General features: G+C 40.5%; 1 protein-coding gene across 1 annotated transcript in view; it reads left to right on the plus strand.

The window, feature by feature from the left end:
* Window positions 1-418: 418 nt before the first annotated feature.
* ITPRID1 (ITPR interacting domain containing 1) overlaps window positions 419-19,988 on the plus strand; it is a gene marked incomplete at both ends in the record, with an annotated part of 62,515 nt that continues 42,945 nt past the window's right edge. Inside the window, 5 exons of the mRNA XM_084230602.1 lie at window positions 419-581; window positions 2,492-2,540; window positions 2,881-2,924; window positions 16,479-16,530; window positions 18,271-18,357. Coding sequence (XP_084086728.1) covers window positions 419-581; window positions 2,492-2,540; window positions 2,881-2,924; window positions 16,479-16,530; window positions 18,271-18,357 — 395 coding nt within the window. The remainder of the gene's footprint in view (window positions 582-2,491; window positions 2,541-2,880; window positions 2,925-16,478; window positions 16,531-18,270; window positions 18,358-19,988) is intronic.

Raw genomic sequence — 19,988 nt, forward strand, 5'->3', positions numbered from 1 at the left:
ACAATTTGCATCCTTAAAACTGTTTTTATGGATGTAACTGTTGAATAAAACTGAAGAATACTTATTATGTTAATCAATGCTTTGAAACTTTCTCCTTGGTGAAGTGGACCCTCCAGTCCACTTCTGTGCTCTCCATATCCAACACTACCAGCTTGAACCTGACAGAGTGTACAGCTGTGGCCCGTGACCCATGAGGCCACATCTCCAGCTCCTATTCATTGAAAGGGAACCATTTCACCGACTGAATCAGGAAACTCAGCTCAGGTGGGTTAGTGAGGATCCTGCGGGTTATCAAGCAGGACCCACCCACTGGCCTATGAGCATTCTAGCCAACCTCACTGAGCCAAGCCGAAAGCTGAGCTCATGGTGTCTGATTTGTTCGTGTGCCTGTCTTAAATCAGCTTGCCGAATCACTCTCATGATGGCGGAGATGGCTCACGGATCTGACAACCCTCGAGGATGCCAGGAAAAGGGCAGACGAGGCATCCTGTGGTCCACAAAGACAGCCTGGGCTCCGCTGGATGAGCAGCTGCCTCCCGGTTCTGAGGAGGAAAGTCAGGGTCATATGGATCCCATACTGGGTGAGAAGGGCCTCCAGGGCTGCTTAAAAAAGTCCTGCTGTGGGTGGTGAGAGATGCGGGGGCTTTGGGCTGTGAGCAAATACATTTTGGAACAGGGCTTGACTTTGAAGAGTGCAGTCTTGCGGCACAATGCTAGATAGGGCTATGAAGTGGGCGCTTCTGACTTCCCCACAGAAACCCAGGACGTAGACCTTTTTGATGGACATAGACCAAGCAAGGTTGGTTAATGCAGGCACCTCATTGGTGGCAGGATAAAGTCAAAGACACTCAACCCACAGGACATTGTAGCCAATTAAAATGGTCTGGGCTTCCCCGGTGGCGCAGCGGTTGAGCGCCCCGCTGCGAAGCTGTCCGCAGCCTCTGCAGGGCCGGTTCGATTCCCCGCCGCCCATGGAGAACCCCACATGGCGCAGCAGACCTCTCCTACTTCACCCGCTGCTCCCCTCAGCAGTGTCTTCGCTCCGTGTGCCTGTTCTGCTCCCCACTCAGGCCCTGGTGAATTCTCTCACCCTCCCGCGCTTCTGACCTGTACCCCAGTTCTTGTATAAAATAAATAAATAAATCTTTAAAATGGTCTGCTTCTGGGCCTCCCTGGTGGCGCAAGGGGTTAAGCACAGCACTATGGAGCTATCTGCAGCCTCTGGGCACAAGTTCAATCCCCGGACGGGCAGCGAGCTACCCACATGGCACAGCAGACCTCTTCTGTCTCGCTCGCTGCTCCCCTCATCAGTTTATTATCAGTAGATCTGCCTGTTCTGTTCCTCACTCTGTGTCTGGTGAATCCTCTCACCCCCCCCCACCTCTGGCCTGTACCCAAGTTCTTGGGTGCATAAATATATCTTTAGAAAAATAAAATAAAATGGTCTGCTTCCTTTCCACTCCAGTCATCCCCTCATCTTAAGTCCCCTGGGGCTCTGAAAATGTGGAGTTCATGCCATGCACCTGAGGTTTCCTGCAAAACAGCAAACACTTTGCTGAAAGGCACTTATTTGCTGGGTCTCCTATGAAGCTTTAATAACCATGATAATAGTCTAAAGAATAATAAAGTAAGGAAATATTTCTCCCTCTACTATCATGTAACTGGTGGTTTATCTTCTTTGTTCACCTCCCGAATCATTCTGTCCCTTCACAGTACCTCCACGGAAGAAAAAGCATCCTTCATGTACACCTTGCTCTGTTGGTTCACCAGGCAGCTTGTGAGGGGTTAATTCAGGCACCTCCTTGGTGGTAGAATAAAGTCAAAGACAGTCAATCCACAGGAGACTATAGCAAATTAAAATGGAAGCAAATACTTAACAGGAAATGTTGCCTTTATATAATCTCATTTTTGCCGTTGACTATTTGTTCAGCCCATGATAAAGATCCACCTTAAAAGACTGGTGCCTTTTTAACACAGGGTGCCTTTGGCAATCCTGGGACTCTCATGCAATTTGTCTCTGGAATGAATGCAAATTTGGTTTCTAACCTGGCAGAGAACTCCTTGCAAATAAATATCACTGGCTAGCTGCCTCAGGTAAATGCTGTGATTCAATAAGGACAGGCTCTATGGTGATTTATATCCAACAAGAGGGAGACAAAAGTCTCCTATATTCCCTTCATAGTCACACCAGGTAATGTAAATGTTATTCTAATATTTCTCCTTCTCTGTTCACTTCTCTCTTCCCTTTCACATTTTCTCTTTCCTCTTCTTTTTTTCAAGTTAAAGTCTTTTTGGCAAGTTTACACATCATTCTCAGCAAAGGCTGATGGAAAATAGCAAGTTTTGCCTTGGGGGGGAAATGAATATGATTATGGAAGCATGTGACTAAATATGTAGGAAACAGAGCTATTAAGTGGTGGCTGAATGATGGGGTAGGGTTGTTTTTGCTCTTATGCTTTAACTGACTGAACTGTTTCATTCTTATTTATAGAAGATTCCAAAAAAGAAAGCATTCAGCAGTGGCTGGACTCTGGATTATTGTAAGTGTTCCCTTGTGGCCTTGGCCTTACATATTTCTCTTGCGAAGATCTTTGAAAACAATGTGGGTAGTAACTCTGGGGGGCCAGGAGTGACACGCAGGGATTTTCCTTTTAACTGGGTTCTTGCGGGATTACTCTAGGGTTTACTCTACTATTGCCTAAGTTACATATCAGTTTAAAAGTATGAAACAATACAATTTCAATCTGGCTATTGATCGGTTTCCAAAAGTCCTCTTATAATAGTCAAACTCTACATTTGCTCTCATCTGTTTAATTAAAAGGTAACTTTTAATTTGTTTACACAACTTGTTGGACTCACAATACTTTTGTTTCCTTACAGCATCTCTGTAAATGAAAACTTTAAGCAAATCATTCACCAAACTGGTAAGACAAGAGAACGGGCAATAATTATGCTGTGTGGACCTGAGTAGGAGGTGTATTCAAATGTCTGTGTGAATAAATCTTAAAAGGGGTATTGTCAGTGGTTCCTAGAAATGGAAACCAATCTGTTTGATATATGAGTCTTCAAAAGGATAGATGTTTGCTTAGCAGGTTGGGGGCTGGAAACCAGGACACTTGCCACATTGCTCAGTAGCTCGTAGGAAACTCACAAGGTGCTGTGAAGACATTTTGCAAGAATGTAATTATGGGAAGGAGATTGTTTAATTTTCATTGTACTGCATTGTACTTTTATTTCTAAATCTAGTTTCTATTCTTTGATCTCAAATTATATCTTTTCTAATGATGCATCTATTCTCAAAAAAGAACAGATGACTGAATTCTAAGGCAAACTTCAAATATTTCTGAGGCAGAAAATGTATCACACTCGTTATATTGAGATTTGATAGGAAGATTATAAAGGGAAAAATTTCAATACAGGTTTCACAGTTTCCATATTCTTTAAATGAAATGCCATATTTCATAGACGCTAACACCTCTCCATTATAAAATACACTCATATTATATGCAGTGAGGATATACATTATATATTAAGTATCATTCAGATGGGGAAAAAATCAGTCCTGGCAATTATAAGTGAAAGGGTGAAAAGCAAAATTTACTATAAGATTTCGTAGATGTTAAAATATGAAAAAGTGTGTTTTACATTGGTGAAATGTCATAAATAATTATATATAAAAATAACAAATTAGGAGTTCACTGATTTGAGGGAAAAATTATTAGTCTAATAGTTACTTGGTTTGTTTTAATGATCTCACTCCCTCCACTATCATCTGAAGATAGACCATTGGTTACAAAACAATACAAGTTTAGGATTTTTTACTGAGAAATAGTGGGTATATTGTCAAAATTTCTCCCTCTGCCAAGCTTATTTTTTTGATATAAAAATTCCATAAAGCTGAATTCTCTGAAGATGTTTGCCAATAAATTGAACTTAAGTACCTCTGTTCACAATAGTTTAGACTCAAGAAAAGAAAGAACTTTTCAAAACGCCAAAATTTCATATCCTTCGGCATTTCATCTTGCATGGTTGGTTGTTAAGAGCCCTGGCACCAGTTCTGGGGTTGTCAGTAACTGTATTAAAAGCTCCACTTCCCAGAAATTAAATTCACTGCATCAAGTCAGTGAACTGTAAAGGCACAGACATGAGGTGAAGACCTCAGAGTAAGAAGGTTTATCAGCATGGCTCTGGGGTCAGAAATGTACAAGTTTTGATTTACCGGATACTTTATCTACAGTGAGGTTTTTTTTTTAACAATAATGGAATAGCTTCTTACAAGTTTAATTGACCCTTCACTTCCACAAATCCTTCTCTCATCTATCATATTTTAAGCTCAGTAACCTGTGTGGTAGCTGGGCTGGTGTTCACCTGTGTTTTTCAGGTGAAGCTGAGCACAAAGTGGTCACGTGTTACAATTTTTGGTCACAGCTGGTTAGAGACAGGAGGAGGAACTTGAGGCCAAAAGTTCTGTCAGCCCTGCTGTGTGCTGGTGTTAGCCACTATCAGGCCAATACACACTAAGTTGTAAAGTTAGAAGCCACCCCAGGAAGTGTAGAAGATGGAATAGAACCTGCCACCTGAATGTTTTGGTGAGAGTGGCAGGAAGAAAAACTGGTGAAATGAAAAGGAACTGAAGAGGGAAAAGAAAAGTAGTCACCACTGACAGAAGAGTTTATAAAAACTCATGCCATCCTGATGTGAGATAGAGGGGCACATTACTTCCTACGGCAGCAATAGCAAATGACCTTATACTCGGTGGATTTAAAAAAAAAGAAAGTTGCTCTCTCATAGTTCCAGAGGCTGGATGTGTAAAATCAAGCTTCATCAAGGCCATGCTCCCTCGGGGGTTCTTGGGAAGACTCCTTCCTTCCCTCTTCTTAGCTTCCGGTGTCTCCTAGCAATCATTGGTGTTCTTGGGTTTGTAGCTAATTATTCCATTCTCTGCCCCTCTCTCTCACCAAGGATCTCTTTAGCCTGTGGGTCTTCTCTCTTACAAGGAGATCAGTCATTGAATTTGGACCCATCTTTATTTCTATATAAAAGATATCCTGAAATTAAATTTCTGACATAGAAATGAAATGTAAAGGGATGCCCTTCAGTCCTCTACAAGTGAGATTGGTTCTGAATCTGTTTTTTTCCTTATTGATCCCTTCTGAGGTTTTATGAATCTGGTAGAAATAAGATGCAAGTATCTTGTTATGGATGACTCAGTGCCTGTCGTAGAAAGCATTCTGGTGGCTCACCAGGTCTTGGTCTGTGTCCCATACAAAATAGAGAAGTGGAATAAGCCTTTAGCAGTCCTATCGCTGGTTCTTTCCTGAGTTGTGAGATGGCCAAGGTGGGGTCTCGGCCTTCATGGTAACTCTTCAACTTTGGTTCTTCAACTCTTCCTCTCTGGCTGCCCCAAATCTCATTTGCATTAAATATGAACATGTCTGGTCCATATACACCTTGTTCACCACCATCGATGCTGGGGAAAATCCCTGACCCTTGGTTTTTTAGTCTCTTTAGTGACAGAACTGGGAAGGCGAAGAAATTTGTATCTGTGAAGAACACAGGCTAGGGACATCACACATTCTAGTTCATTTACCAGGACAATCTTCTGAGGTAATTATTACCATTATGAAGTTTTGCAAAAAAGAAAATAAAGCCCAAAAATGTTATGTAAGTTGCCCAAAGATATGGAGTTAGTAGTTAAGGGAGTTGAGATTTGAGCTTGGATATGTCTGCTTCTACAACCACGTTGCCCCTCTAGAGGTCTAGTATAATTCACTATATACATTATGCATGGAAACCTGGGAGGAAAGCCCTACACCAACATCCCTGCTAGAGGATGAGCAAAGTCTGAGCAACACATGCTCTTGTGTAAGTCATCAGGGTCTCAACAAAGTCCTGAATTTAAATTTTTTGATGTGAAATGACTCTAAATTTTTTACATCAACCAATTGACAATGGAAATGCAAAATAGCCACATCTGAATCTTAAAATAAAAAAAAAAAGATATATGAAACAATTCATCTGGAAAGCTATAGAAAACACCTCAAATCCAGAAAATTTAAATTATAAGAAACCAAATTCTTAGAAAACTGGCATGACTGAGAAACTAATGCTAATAGTTAGAAAATTCTCTGATTGTTATGCTTTTTCCAAGACATGCTAAATATTGAGGAAACAGGCATTAAATTAAACACACATATTAAATATTGGGAAACAGACTCAGAAAAAAATTAGAAATTTTCCTATAACCACATACCAATAAGATAGAGACATGATTTGAATAGAAGCCTTTCTGATTTCAAAGTTCATGTACTTCCTACCTCTACTGACTGGTGTTATCTACTGCCATTACTTTTATCTCTAGATTTTCCTTTTCTCTATGAGCCAAGTATGGGATGTCAGAAAGGACATTTCCTAAATAAGATTTTTCATGTTGATGGCGAAGCAGACCTCTCCTGTCTCGCCCACTACTCCCCTCAGCAGTGTGTTTCAGTCAGTCTGGCTGTTCTGTTACCCACTCTGTCTCTGGTGAATCCTCTCACCCTCCCCCATTTCTGGCCTGTACCCCAGCTCTTGTATGCATAAATAAATAAATCTTAAAAAACAAAGATTTTTCATGTTGAGACATACTCTAAATGAAGATTTGGTTAAAAAAATTAATTAAAGCCAATTGTAAAAGTAAGAAAGAAGTAAAAAACTATTCTGAAACTAATTTCTTATAACTCAAATTTTTCTCAGGCCTCATGTGTCTGTGCGTACATTAGACTACAATAAAATTAGCTCCCCCATTTTGATGGAGTATTGTTCCATCTTGGAGACACAATGTCTGTTGCAAGTATCCACCATAATTATTTCTGGATGTCACCAGGAGATGCCTCATATGTTTTCATGAATGACTTAGATTCCCCTGTCACTGCTGCTACTTCAAGAGACTCCCTTTGGTATCACCATAAACACAATTCTTGTAACATCAGTTCCTTAACACAGTTCTTCATCTGTTCCTTGGGTACAGCCTTCACTGCCTTTGATGCCTGATGGTGCTTGCTCTATTTTTTACAGAATGTGTATAAACACTCATTGCCATTATATAGCATGAACCTTTACATCTGAGTATCTACTGTTCTGAGTAACACCAAATGCATAAATCTTTCAGTTTCTTCCCGTATCCCAGATTTAGGTTGGCAACTGGAGAAGAAAAATACTATCAACTCCTTTTCCTTGCCCATAACCACACAAAAATTCTGACACATTTATTCTTCTTCAGTTATTTAATAAATATGCATGGAGTGCCTCCTACAAATGAGAAATTCCTTTAGGATTAGGGATACTGAATAATTCCTCTAGGATTAGTGGAGATTGAGTCAATAAACAAATAAATATGTAATATGCCAAAGGTATAGATGGTCAGGTAAAGCATCCCATATAAGCTGACTTTTGAGTAACTACCTGAAGGAAGTGAAGAAGGAGGACATTTTTGTATGGAATGAGCTGTTCTAGGCAAATGAGATGCTAATGTGCAAAGGTCATGGGAGGGGAACATACCACATGTATTCCAAGAATAGTAAGAAGATTTTAATATGATTGCATGCTAACTGTGCAATAAAGAGAGTAGAGGATCAGAGGTCAAAGAACTATCCAAAGGCCAAATAAGTTAGGGCCGTACAGTCTCTGTAATAACTTTGACTTCTACTTTGAATGAGAAATGAATCTTTTCAAAGTGTTTGCAAAACAGGCACGACAGAATAACTTTATAGACTGGATGTAAAGTATGAAAGAAAGAGAGAATTCAAGATTTTGCCTAAGTGTCTGGGATGGTGGATGGCTATTCATAGAGATGGGAAAAACAACAAGAGGATCAGGCTTGAGATGGAAAATTTAATTTAAGTGTATTATGATTCAAATGCTTAATAGATACCCAAGGAGATACTATTCCATAGGTCTACATTCATATAAACTGGAGATACAAATCTAGAATTCAGGAGGAAAGTCCAGGAGTAGATATGTATGTGTCAATTAGTTGGCATATATATGGCATTTAAAGCCAGATAACCAGATAAGATCACCAAGTAAGTATATTGAATAGAGAAGAGGCCAGGAAAAGACCAAAGAGCCAGCAAAGGAGAAGGAACAGGTCATGAGGTAAAAAAGAGAAGTAGGGCCTCCCTCGTGGCGCAGCGGGTTAAGCACCGCACGTGAAGCTGTCCGCAGCCTCTGCAGCGCAGGTTTGATCCCTGCCAGCAGGCAAGAATCCCACATGGTGCGGCAGACCTCTCCTGCCATGCCTGCTTGCTCCCCTCAGCAGTGTTTTTGGTCAGTCTGCCTGTTCTGCTCTCTGCTCTGTCTCTGGTGAATTCTCTCACCCTCCCGCACCTCTGACTGTGCCCCAGTTCTTGTGTAAATAAATAAATCTTTAAAAAAAGAGAGAGAGAGAGAACCAAGTGACAATTATCCAGAAGGCACATGAAATTTGGGTATTGAGAGGAAGAGAGCAACACTGTCAACCATTGTTCATAGGCTATATATGATGAGAAATGAGAACTGGCCATTAGGTTTGCCAGTGGAGGTTGTTGGTGACCTGGAGAAGAGGTGGTTCAGAGAAATGGTGGTGGAGAAAGGCTGACTATCCTGTTTCGAGTGGGAAGAGGAGAAGAGAGGTAGAAACAGAAAAAAATAGCTGGCAGATTTGTGAGCTGAAAGGGAACAGTTAATTGAATGATAGCTGGCAGAAATGTGGAGAAAAAGATTTTCTCTTCGAGAGATGAGAACTATTGCATCCAAGTGTGGCACTGATGGTCCTGCGGCCTGATACCCCGAAGTGGGTGTGGCACCTCCCATGGCTTCCCAGAGCAGCCAACACAGCTTGGACCTCCCCTGTGGGACTTCTCCTCTTAGGACTTTGAAGTGTCTGCCACTGAGACATTACTTACCCACACTTACTGACAGAACTTATTTAGTACTGTCCCTTGATGACAAATACATTTTCTCATCCCTTTTTCATGCTAACTTCAATAACAGAAAAAGGTCGTACAACATCCCTTGCTGTTTTTGTCCCGAGCGTCATGGATGCATTTCATAAATAATGCCATCTCTCACCCTCTAGCCTCTCTTCTGACTAATACTAGGGCGTCTTGTTAAGTGCTCTATCTCCTTTTTAAGTATCTCTAGAGCATTATCTGCTCAGGACACATACATGACTTACGAGGGGGAAACTCACAAGGATTCTTCACCTTCTCTGTTCCCTTTCTGTGAACCACCACGACCTGGTGCAAATTAACTCCTCTCAGTGATCACTAACTGAACAAGCAAACAAGTTTGCTCAACAAGGATCCACTGACCTTCCTATAGTGATCAACACAATAGAATATTCAGAACCTCTTTGGGGTTAATCCTGATGCTCAAAGACCAATGGTCATGGCTGTGAAGCAGCCTTTTCAGGCCACTGACTCATCTTAAAACCAAATTCCAGGGTATCTATCCGCAGCCACTGCAGCAAGAGTTCGATCCCCAGCCAGGGAGGAACACACATGGCACAGCAGACCTCTACTGATTCCCCCACTGCTCCCCTCAGCAGTGTATTTCAGTCAATCTGCCCGTTCTGTTCCCTACTCTGTCTCTGGTGAATCCTTTCACCCCCCCCACACACACACACTTCTGGCCTATACCTCAATTCTTGTATGCATAAATAAATAAATCTTTAAAAAAAATTAAAAAAGAAACCACATTCCATTTTAAAGGTGTGTATGGCGAGAGGAAAGCCTGGAAAGAGGAGCTGGTTTGTGGCAAACACATTTGTTGAAAAACAAATTAAAATTCAAGCACTGTCTGCCTATAAGAGTGCGTTGTCTTTATGCTGCAAAGACAGACACAGACATGGAGGCATGTGTCCCTGTGTAGGTTCATATCAGGTATACTTGTTTGACGACACAGTCAAGCATAATGGTGAGTGAACAAACTAGAACTCCTACAACAGAAAGACCTGCTTTTGTAAAAGATCTGCTTGGTACAATTGACTGCTTGATGGGTGGTTAATTCATAGTCCTTTTTAATATTTAAATATTTCTTCTCTCATCCCCAAAGTAATCCCACAAGAGGAAACCTATTTCTTTCCAGAAGGAATTTATTAAATAATAAGAATTTACAAAGTCAAATTCTACTTTTTGCAGACTATATCATAAGAAAAGGTCAAAGTAAATCCAATTAAATATAATAGATGTTCCCTTAATGTTTATCAAAGAAAAACATCCAAAGCAAAGAACTGTGTGAGGTGGAGGGTACAAAGATATAGAATATATGACTCTTGTTCTCAAATATGTCACTCTGAATGACAGGACTTATACAATCTTGATATGACCTATAACAATTTCCTACAAAACCCTCTAATCCTTTTTCATTAAATTCTTAGTTCTTTTCCTTTCTTCATCGAGTTTCTCTTGTCTCAAAGTCTTCTCTGTTTTGTTCACTTCTTTCTCTTCTTTTGAGTCCCGTATGCTTTATATGACTATTCCTGACATCTGCACCAAGAGACTCAACTTCTCTCAGCCACATCCAGTATGGGTTCTACCCATAGGACCCTCACTTTGTGCTGTCTCAAATTTATTAGGTACATGATTAGTCTCACTAACAAAACTATAAATTCCACTGAGGCAGGAAGCTTTTCTGATACATTTATTTCTCCCAAAGCTAGTCAACAAAAGGATCCTAGTAAAATGATCCATAATGAAGATGATGTACAATGTAGTCAGAATGGGAAATATTAAAGAAGGGGTGGGACTTAATCTAGTCAATCAAAGAGAGATGGTCTTGACCAAACAAAGTGGCAAAACAGGATGATATAATTTGGTGAATGTAGTAGCAATTTGAACAAAGACACAACACAAAGCTGAATGTATGCCGCTTACAGGAAAGCCTATGGAAGGTGGTCAACAGACAAATAGTTTCCTGCTTGGAAGCAATGGTGGAAATTTTTCTGTCAAATAGGATGTGGTTGGGTTATTACTGCATTAAAACCCAGAGAGAAGGACTCACACTGACGTCTTAAGACAGGGATGGCAAAAAAGGGCCATCTTGGGATCTTGTCAAAAGATAGGTAGTTGTGACAGGGGTCTGTGTTGAGTAGGATTTTGAAATGGTGTCTTTGTTCACCAGAATGATCAGTGATTAGCCCTGGGGAGCCAACGCAAGTATATCAGATGTTTGCCATCTCTGTTGTCATGAGTTGGGAATGGTTTCTGGAAAGAGAAGTGACAGATTCCAGCATTTATCCTGGAAATGGGAAGAAAGTGCAGACCTTGGGAAGAAGCTAGCAGGAACTCAGGCTTGTGGTAATGAGGGTGTGTACTGGTGTCAGTGATGGAATGGAGAGGAGAAGTCAACATCATCTGGAAAATAAGCAAATATGTGGGTGAAGAAAAGTAAAGCATTACAATTGGCTTTAATGTTTGAGCATGAAGGTCAGAGATGATGTCAGTGTGCTTTTTTATATTTTCAGTAATAATTTAGGTTAATAGTTTACCAACAGAGCTAAATAAACCTTGCTGACTGCCTCTTCTAAATGTCTTGGTCATGCAGGAGTTAAATATACAGAAAGCTACAGAATGCTATTATTTTAGAGCCCTGTGAAAATGTAATTTGATTAGTCTATTGGACGATATTGCAAAGAACCAAATGTCTTCCATGAATCAGTCAGAAATGCTTAGGAAAACCAAAATAAAAATTGCTTTCTAAGCCAATAAAGGTGCTAATTAGTGCCTTCTGCATATCTCACTACATCTTCTCCAGTAATACATTTTGCAGGGTTAAGTGCGGTGTCTGCTGCTTCAGATGGCAGAAGTCCACTTAACAGTAGGGGGGGTGGCTGGAGACTCAAGTATCTAAAAGAGAATCAGAACTGGCATTTTAACCCATATAATGGGATGTTTTGAGTGGAACAGGAAAAAAAAAAAATTCTTGCTTCAATTTTCTTCCAAATCAACCCTTTGGAAACTTGGGGATAGTAGGACTGTTTCTTTCTTTCTTTCTTTGTAATTCCAATGTATTTGTAGAGCAAAATCTGATTTTAAAAACCTACTAAGTGTATCTTGGGAGAAAATGAAGAGAGTATCAAAACCAAGCCCAAGCATCCAAGCATGTGAGTGTGGAATTGAGGGGACCTACCCAGCAGGGCTTTATGTGGTAAATACAAGGCATCCTCTACCCTCAGCCTCACAAGACTGGTGCCTGCAGAAGCTGGAGAAAATCCAGGGTAACTGAAGCAGTCTGTCCTATTATGGCATCCCCTAGGTGCCAAATTCTTGCTCTGATCACAGGTGGCAAATTCAAGTGTTCCAGGAGCCAGGCAGGTCCCCACTCATGAGCCAAGCAGTAGGGTAGAGATGGCAGAGAATGTAAAATGCCCTCAAGAGATTGCTGTCCTGAAGACATGGCCGGTCCTGCTGGATCTTCTCAGTTTTAAGGAAAGTCTAGGAATCCCACTGCTGGTAAGAACTGGGCCACCAGGCTGCGCCTCAGCTTCAGGTACATTCTCGAAGACACACAAAGGGAGGCAAGGACTGACCCTCACAAGCCTATCCTCAGGCTGCAGAAAACTTACCTTACAAATCAGCAAAATGGAGAAAAACCAAACAAAACCACAAAAACCCACTAGTGGACAAAGAAGAATTGTTTCACACTGTCCTATAAAGACTATCAAGTTCCTGGATCCCAATGATGGGGAGATGAATCGCTGCCTCCACCATCATCAGGAGGTGAAACAATAACCATGAACATGACACTTGGTCTTGCAGAATTCAGGGAGCCTAGGAATGCCAAAAGGCGAGCAGATATTGAATCTAATATTTTTTTTTTTTTTTTGTGGGTCCCTCACCGGTGGCTGGGGAATGAACCGGCACTGCAGAGGCTGCGGGCAGCCTCGCAGCCCAGAGTTCAACCGCTGTGCCACCAGGGGAGGCCCCGAACCTAATAAATTTTTAATAATTTTTAAAAATTAGGCTTATTTTTGTAAGTTCAAAAATTTATATCAATTTTTCCTGGAGTGGTTTTCTTAAAACATCCAAGCTTGGCAGCAGAGAAGTCTGAGTCTGAATGTATGGGATGGAGATAAACATAATTTTTAACAAGATCAAGAAGGAAGAGTATAAGAAGTCTAGCAATGGGTGTAAGTTGTGTCTGTAGTCAGTGAAGCTGGGATTCAAGTGAGGGGAGTTAAACATACCTCTTGCCCCATAATTGTCAATGATGACTGGGCCTTACAAGCTGTAATGTATAATGTGAGCAGGCCCTGTCCCCAGCTGGTGCTAAAACTCTGTAATACAGACCTTCCTGAGTAACATCAGGTCAGAAACAACAGCCTTCTCTTTCCCTCACTCACACTGTGATCTAGCCAGGTCCACTTTGCTCATTCCACAGAAAACATGTTGCCATTAGGGGCTTCTTTCTCTCTTTGGGGTTTCTCTCTGGACACCAGATTGCTCTTGAACATGGATGGCAGGGCAGCAGTGTGACCACTAGAATCCCACAAAGATGCCCTGGGTGAGGGCTGTGGATTTTTCTGGGTGACTAGATTTTCTGCAGGGCTAGGATTTTTTGAAAACTCAGCAAGGCTGAGCTAATCTTCTCATCAATATCTGAAAATGGATCATTTTCTCTCTGACAGTTTGAGCAATTTGCTGTGGCCACCATGCCAGACCACTGGCCTGTATGTGCACATTCATTTACATGTTCTAGAAATCCAAAGTGACATCAGAAAACCAGAATAGGCTGGGGTAGTGGCAAAAATGCCATCAAATCCCCAAAGAAAAATGAAATATTTTCAGAAAGCAGAAATGCCCAGAAACCCCAGAGTTTTCTAGATAAGCTAACCAGGCACACATGGAACATGCTTTTATAAATTATATACAAAGCAGTATTGGAGGAGGGGGTGATAAGAAGGGAGGCAGGGAGATACAGAAAAATTTTACTTAAAAGATATTTTACCTTACACTTTGAGCAGCTTACTATTTAATTCATCATGGCATTAAGTCATTATACCACGACTGTTGAAAATAATGATGTGTTTGCATCTATAACATGGTTAACAAGGTGGCAAATCAGCTTTTTCTCATGTGACAAATTCAATAACTTGGCAATGACTTTATGGTTCGAAAAGTTCTGAGACTGAGTTGCGTTTGAATTAGCTGCAATGGATTAGCAATGTCTACTTGGATGAGAGACTTGGTATTCGAGAGCAGATATTTTTCACTCTGAATGCTGGAGGTGCCACACCAGTTGAAATAAGAGCCAAAAGAGAGAACACTCCCATTTCAACTATTAGAATTTTGCAAAATAACTCCTCTACCAAGACCCTGGTAGTAAAACCACTGGTGTAAAGGGCATAAATACAGGAGTTTGGGTTTTAAGCTCATTTCTAACTTGGTGCATAAGTTTGAGAGAGACATTGTATTTTAAATAACATGAATATTTCTCACCAGATGTCACATAGGGCATTTAAGAAATGTCACATATATATCTTAACAATGGTCATTCACCTTGATATTCCATCTTCAGTAGTGGCTCTCTGGAATGTTTCATGAAGAAATTGTACATTTTTCTCAAGTTAACAACTTAGAAAGTTTAGATATGTACCCAGAATCACTGTTTTTCACAAAAACCCACCTGTCACCCTTATTCTAAACAAAGGATGACAAATAAGCTTTGTCTTACTTCACGTTGTTGTCAGCAGCATTCCCAACAGTTTTGAGAGCCCCTTAGGATCTGTGAGAATGATGTGACTGATTAATGATGTCTACTTCAGGAACAGGCATGAGAGTGATGGCCCAGGGGCCACATATATACATATGTGTGTGTGTGTGTGTGTGTGTGTATACTCACACACACACCCCATATTTAAACCTTTATCATGAGATATCTATTTTACCCTTTAAGACTGGTGACAGAGTTCCATTTGTTTTGAAAGGCAAACATTTGCTGTATCTGTTCTCTCATCACTACTTCCTCACATCTCAATAATATACAACCAGTCTGTTTGTTTTTCCAAAATATCTCCCAACCTGCATTATCTTTCTTATTGTGAAAAACAAGTTCTCACAGAAGTGCTGGATGGCCATACTTTCCAGTTTACACATCTCACACATTTGCATCCAGGAGAGCTACAAGAGAGGGGAAATAAGAAGACTGATGAAGCTTCTGTGGACTTTGCCTGTCTTTGTAACATTTCCTCCTGCAGATGTCTGCTCCATATCATGTCATGACCAGGGTTCTGAACAGTCCAGGGCGCCTTATGGGCCTCATATCCAGCATTTAGCTTTTCTAGCCTGTCCTCAGCACCACTACCAGGCAAATGGACCTTCAGCATTTTCTTTCTTGCATTTACTTGTTTGTTCTTAAAAGTTTGATGGTTCTTCATATCCTGACATTACCTATAAACACCTCATTTTGATTTTTATTTATTTATTGCTATTTTTATTTATTTATTTTTTAAGATTTTATTTATATATTTTTACATCATTGTTCATTTTTTAAGAATTTTATTTTTATATTCCCTATACAATTGCAACCCCCTTATTTTGACCCCAATCCCTCCTTCCCTGCCACCCCCCATAGTGTGTCTCTGGTTTGTAGTTGTTTGTTGATTTTGATTTTTTCTTTCTTCATTTTGATTTTTAAATAAGCTACAAGACCTTCTGTTGGCAGCGTGGTGTTTTGAAAAGAAATGACAGCAATAAATTAAAATAAGCCGTGACATCTCCTAGCCATGAGAATTTTATTCAATTTCTCCGAGCCTGTTTGCCTCTCTTTTCAGTGGGAAATAATACTTATTTCTTGGATTTGTTGTGAGAATTAAAAGATATTTTTCACAATAACATTGCCTCACTTGAGATTAAGGCAATAGTATATTCCTGGATCTGCTACTTTTGGCTGTGATCATGGGTTCATTATTCAGCTTTCATGAGTCTTAATTTTCTTATCTGAGTAATAAGGATAGGTCAAAAATTATAAGGCAATTATAAAAATTAGGATGGAAGTTGCTCAATAAATATTGTACTCTTGTATTCTTTGACTCATCCTTGCTTCTCAGTTAAATGTATCATGAGAGAATATCCGCAGTTCCCTATGATATTCCCAGATTAGCCATATCCTTGTGCTTTGCACTTGCTATAAACACTTTTCTTTCATGCCAATTCCTCTTTTTTCATTCATCAAAATTTCCCCATTCTTAAAAATCTAAGACACATACCACTTTCTTCATGAAACCTTTGCTGACTATTTCCTCACCACTGACTTCCCTCTTCACTAAGCAAATACCGTATTTCTTCAAGTGCTTGTCACACAGTTTAGCCCTCAATTGCATTCTGTCTTGTTCACTGCAGAAAGACCTTGTATCAGTTTCAGAGACGGAAATCAATTCCACATTGTTCATTTGAGGATAAGAAAATCTTCCATGAGATAAAAGAAATTAAGTGTATCTCCCCTTTCTTTTTTTGCAGGTTCTTTGCCTGAACTAGGAATGATTCAAATGACTGTGAAAGAATACATGAGGTAGGTGGCAGAGGCAATGACATTTCACTCCAGGATTTCACGGCTGTGTCTTTGTCAATGAAATGGGAGTGGGGGGCCTCCCCTGGTGGCGCAGCGGTTGTGCGATGGGTTGCGAAGCTGCCCGCAGCCTCTGAGGCGCGGGTTTGATCCCCGGCTGCTCCCCGGCCGCCGGAGGAGGGTCCCACTTGGCGCGCAGACCTCTCCTGCCGCCCGCTGCTCCCCTCAGCAGTGTACCTCGGTCCTTCTGCCTGCTCTGCTGCCCGCTCTGGCTCTGGTGAATTCTCTCGCCCTCCCGCGCTTCTGACTGTACCCAGGCTTGTATAAATAAATAAATAAATCTTAAAAAAATATATATTTAAAAAAAAAAGAAATGGGAGTGGGGAGGTTTCTTAATGTCCTAGATCTTGGCATCTTGTCCCTTGATTAATCACAGTGTCTAGACTCCAAAACCAGGACAGTGTCTGGGTACTTCGCTGAACTTTCCAAAATGAGGTGCAATACTTCAATCCAGTGTGAAACAGGGATTATGGCAGACCTAATACAAGCTGAGGTCAGGCAGTGAAAGAAAGGATATCTTCTGCTTCTCTTCAAGACTCACAGCAAGCTCAACTGTCTGTTGAAACCAAAGTCTATTGTTCAGATACGTGCACCTTCTCAGTTTTAAGTATGGAAGCAACTGAACAAAGAAAAGGCAGGGCCCAGTCATTCTTACTAAGTGGGGACAAAATTAAATCAAGTTCAGTTGCCCAGGTAGGAAAACTTAGTTTCCTTAGAAAAATTGCAGGGTCTCCCCAGTTTCGCAGCTTGTTGAGTCCCACGCTGTGAAGCTGTCCACAGCTTCTACAGCGCAAGTTCGATTTCCGGCTGTCCAGGGAGAAACCCACATGGTGCAGCAGACCTCTCCTGTCTCGCCCGCTGCTCCCCTCAGCAGTGTCTTTGATCCATCTGCCTGTTCTCCCTGCTCTGTCTCTGATGAATTCCCTCACCCTCCTGTGCCTCTGACCTGTACCCCAGTTCTTCTATAAATAAATCAATCTTTAAAAAAAAAGAAAAAGAAAAATTGCTATCTATAGTGTATTTTTTGATAAACTCCAATTTTGTGCTCATTGGCTATTGTATGTTTAAACTACATGTATCTAGGTATAGCTGAGCTATATAAAATGGGACTATATTACATAAACAGTGTTCCATTATGTTTGAAAGTGCTTTCAAATATCTTGTAATGCCAGCCAATTTGGACAGAGGGACACTCACTTTTGCAGGAGCACAGGAGTTTTATACCTTTGCATATGGATACAGCACTTAGAGATTGTTAACCACACTGTACGAAATCCTCTACCACCAAGAGATTTAATGTGGTGTCGCTTCAGTGGCTGCTCACTGTACCTCTTTCACCATGTAATTTTAACTTCTTCCTGAAAGTTGGTGCCTAGCAAAGCTGTGTTCCTGAAAGGATTCCTAATGATTTGCCATCTGTCAAAAGTGAGACATTCTATCACCTTTATAATGAGCACTAGCCAGCACCTAACACTTAAATTCTCACACCTTCTGTAACACTAGGCTCTTGAAAAGAGATGCAACTCTTCTGATGCATGCTCTCTTCTTCAAAGGCGTGGCCATTGTGGGATTACTAGAAAGGAATAGAAAATGCAAATGTTTGCTCTGGAAGGGAAAGACTCATCATGACCTCCTAGTAGACTCTAAATCAGTATTGGTATTTGTCTCCCTCAACCTCCATAGATCTTTGCATCACTTTTCAGAAACTCCCACCTTATCCAGAGGGACCAGTTTCAACTCTTACCATTCTGCAGCAAGTATACCACAAAGGTATGTGATTTCCAGGCACTATTCATCCAGAGAAATCATTCTGTGCAACAACTGATTTCATGAAATTATAAATAGGCACTTGAGAAATACTTGTATGGTTGAGAGAATTAATAAAGGATTTCTAAACACCAACTTGCAAGAAAGTGAGAGTCAATGAAATTGGACTAAATATCTGTCACAGGGCAAATGGTTAAATAAACTATAGGTCCACCCATTTGATGGAATTGTGTATAGCAATGAAAAGGATAGGTAGAGTTATATACACTAACTTAGAATGGTATTCATGTCATATTTTTAAGGGAAAAAAAGCAAGATGCAGAAAAATATAGAAAGTATATTAGCATTTATAAAGTAAACAGTGAAAACTACAAAGCAACTTTACAACTATAGATAAAATGTCTGAAAGTTACATATAGATTTACCAGGAAGGAGGTCAGAATTGTGAGGTTACTAGGGGGAAAAAAGAGACTTAATTGTAATATTATAATTTTTTTAACATGATGAATATCCATTATTGAAAGATTAAACATAAAGAGAAAGTTAATGGTCCTGAAAATATGACAAGTTGATCCATTTTTACTTTTTTGGTCACAAGACTGTGAACCTTAGACCATGTCTCAGCGACATTTTGTACCTTAGGTGCCCAGTAGAAAGACTAGAACATGACAGATGCTCCATAAATATTTGTATAAACAGGGTGAAATTTGTACCAAGATATCCATAAGATAACAGATTAAACTTTCATGAGTAATTTAGATTTCTCACAGGAATTATTTTCTCCCTTGAACCTCTGATATATTACCAAGTGATTAGCACCTCCAGGTCTCCAGCTTTTTCCTAAGGTTACGACATCCAAGTGATGCCATTTAAGGCCCACAGTGAGGATTCTTGGCTTGTCTATTCTCCCTTGATGAAATCAGGAGCAAAGTACATGTTCCTACTTCACAGGAGAAAGTGTGGACACAAGATTAGGAGGTGTCTGGTAAATGGACCTCTCCAGTGTGACTATAGGTGGTGGTTGTTGGATGTGTGAGTGGCCAAATAAATGAGCTGTAATTTATCCAATTTAAAAGAAGTGATGAAAGCAAAATTATTGTAACTATCTCAAATGAGCTCCTTAGCGTAGCATGTAAAATAAAGGCAAATGTAAACTTCAACAAAAGAATCTAGCAAATGTAGGAAAGCCTCATCAAAAGTTCTGATTCTGGGGCCTCCCTGGTGGTGCAGGTGGTCGAGCGCCGTGCTGTGAAGCTGTCTGCAGCGCGGGTTCAGAGCAACCCACATGGCAAGCAGACCTCTCCTATCTCACCCGCTGCTCCCCTCAGCAGTGTATTTCATCAGTCTGCCTGTTCTGTTCCCCACTCTGTCTCTGGTGAATCCTCTCACCCTCCCGCACCTCTGGCCTGTACCCTGGCTCTTGTATAAATAAAAAATAAATCTTTAAAAAAAAATTTAAAAAAAATTCTGATTCTGATAGCATCCCTGAGTTCTTAAAGTCATAGTTACCAAGAAGTATGTTGGGAGTATGTTGGAATATGGAGATATAATTTCCAGATAGCTGATGGTTATCATTTTAAATGTCAGGCTGAGTGAAACAATTTGATCAAAGTACTTGTTTCTCAGTCAAGTCC

Source organism: Talpa europaea (genome assembly GCF_964194135.1).
Source record: "Talpa europaea genome assembly, chromosome: 3".
Taxonomy (NCBI): Eukaryota; Metazoa; Chordata; class Mammalia; order Eulipotyphla; family Talpidae; genus Talpa; species Talpa europaea.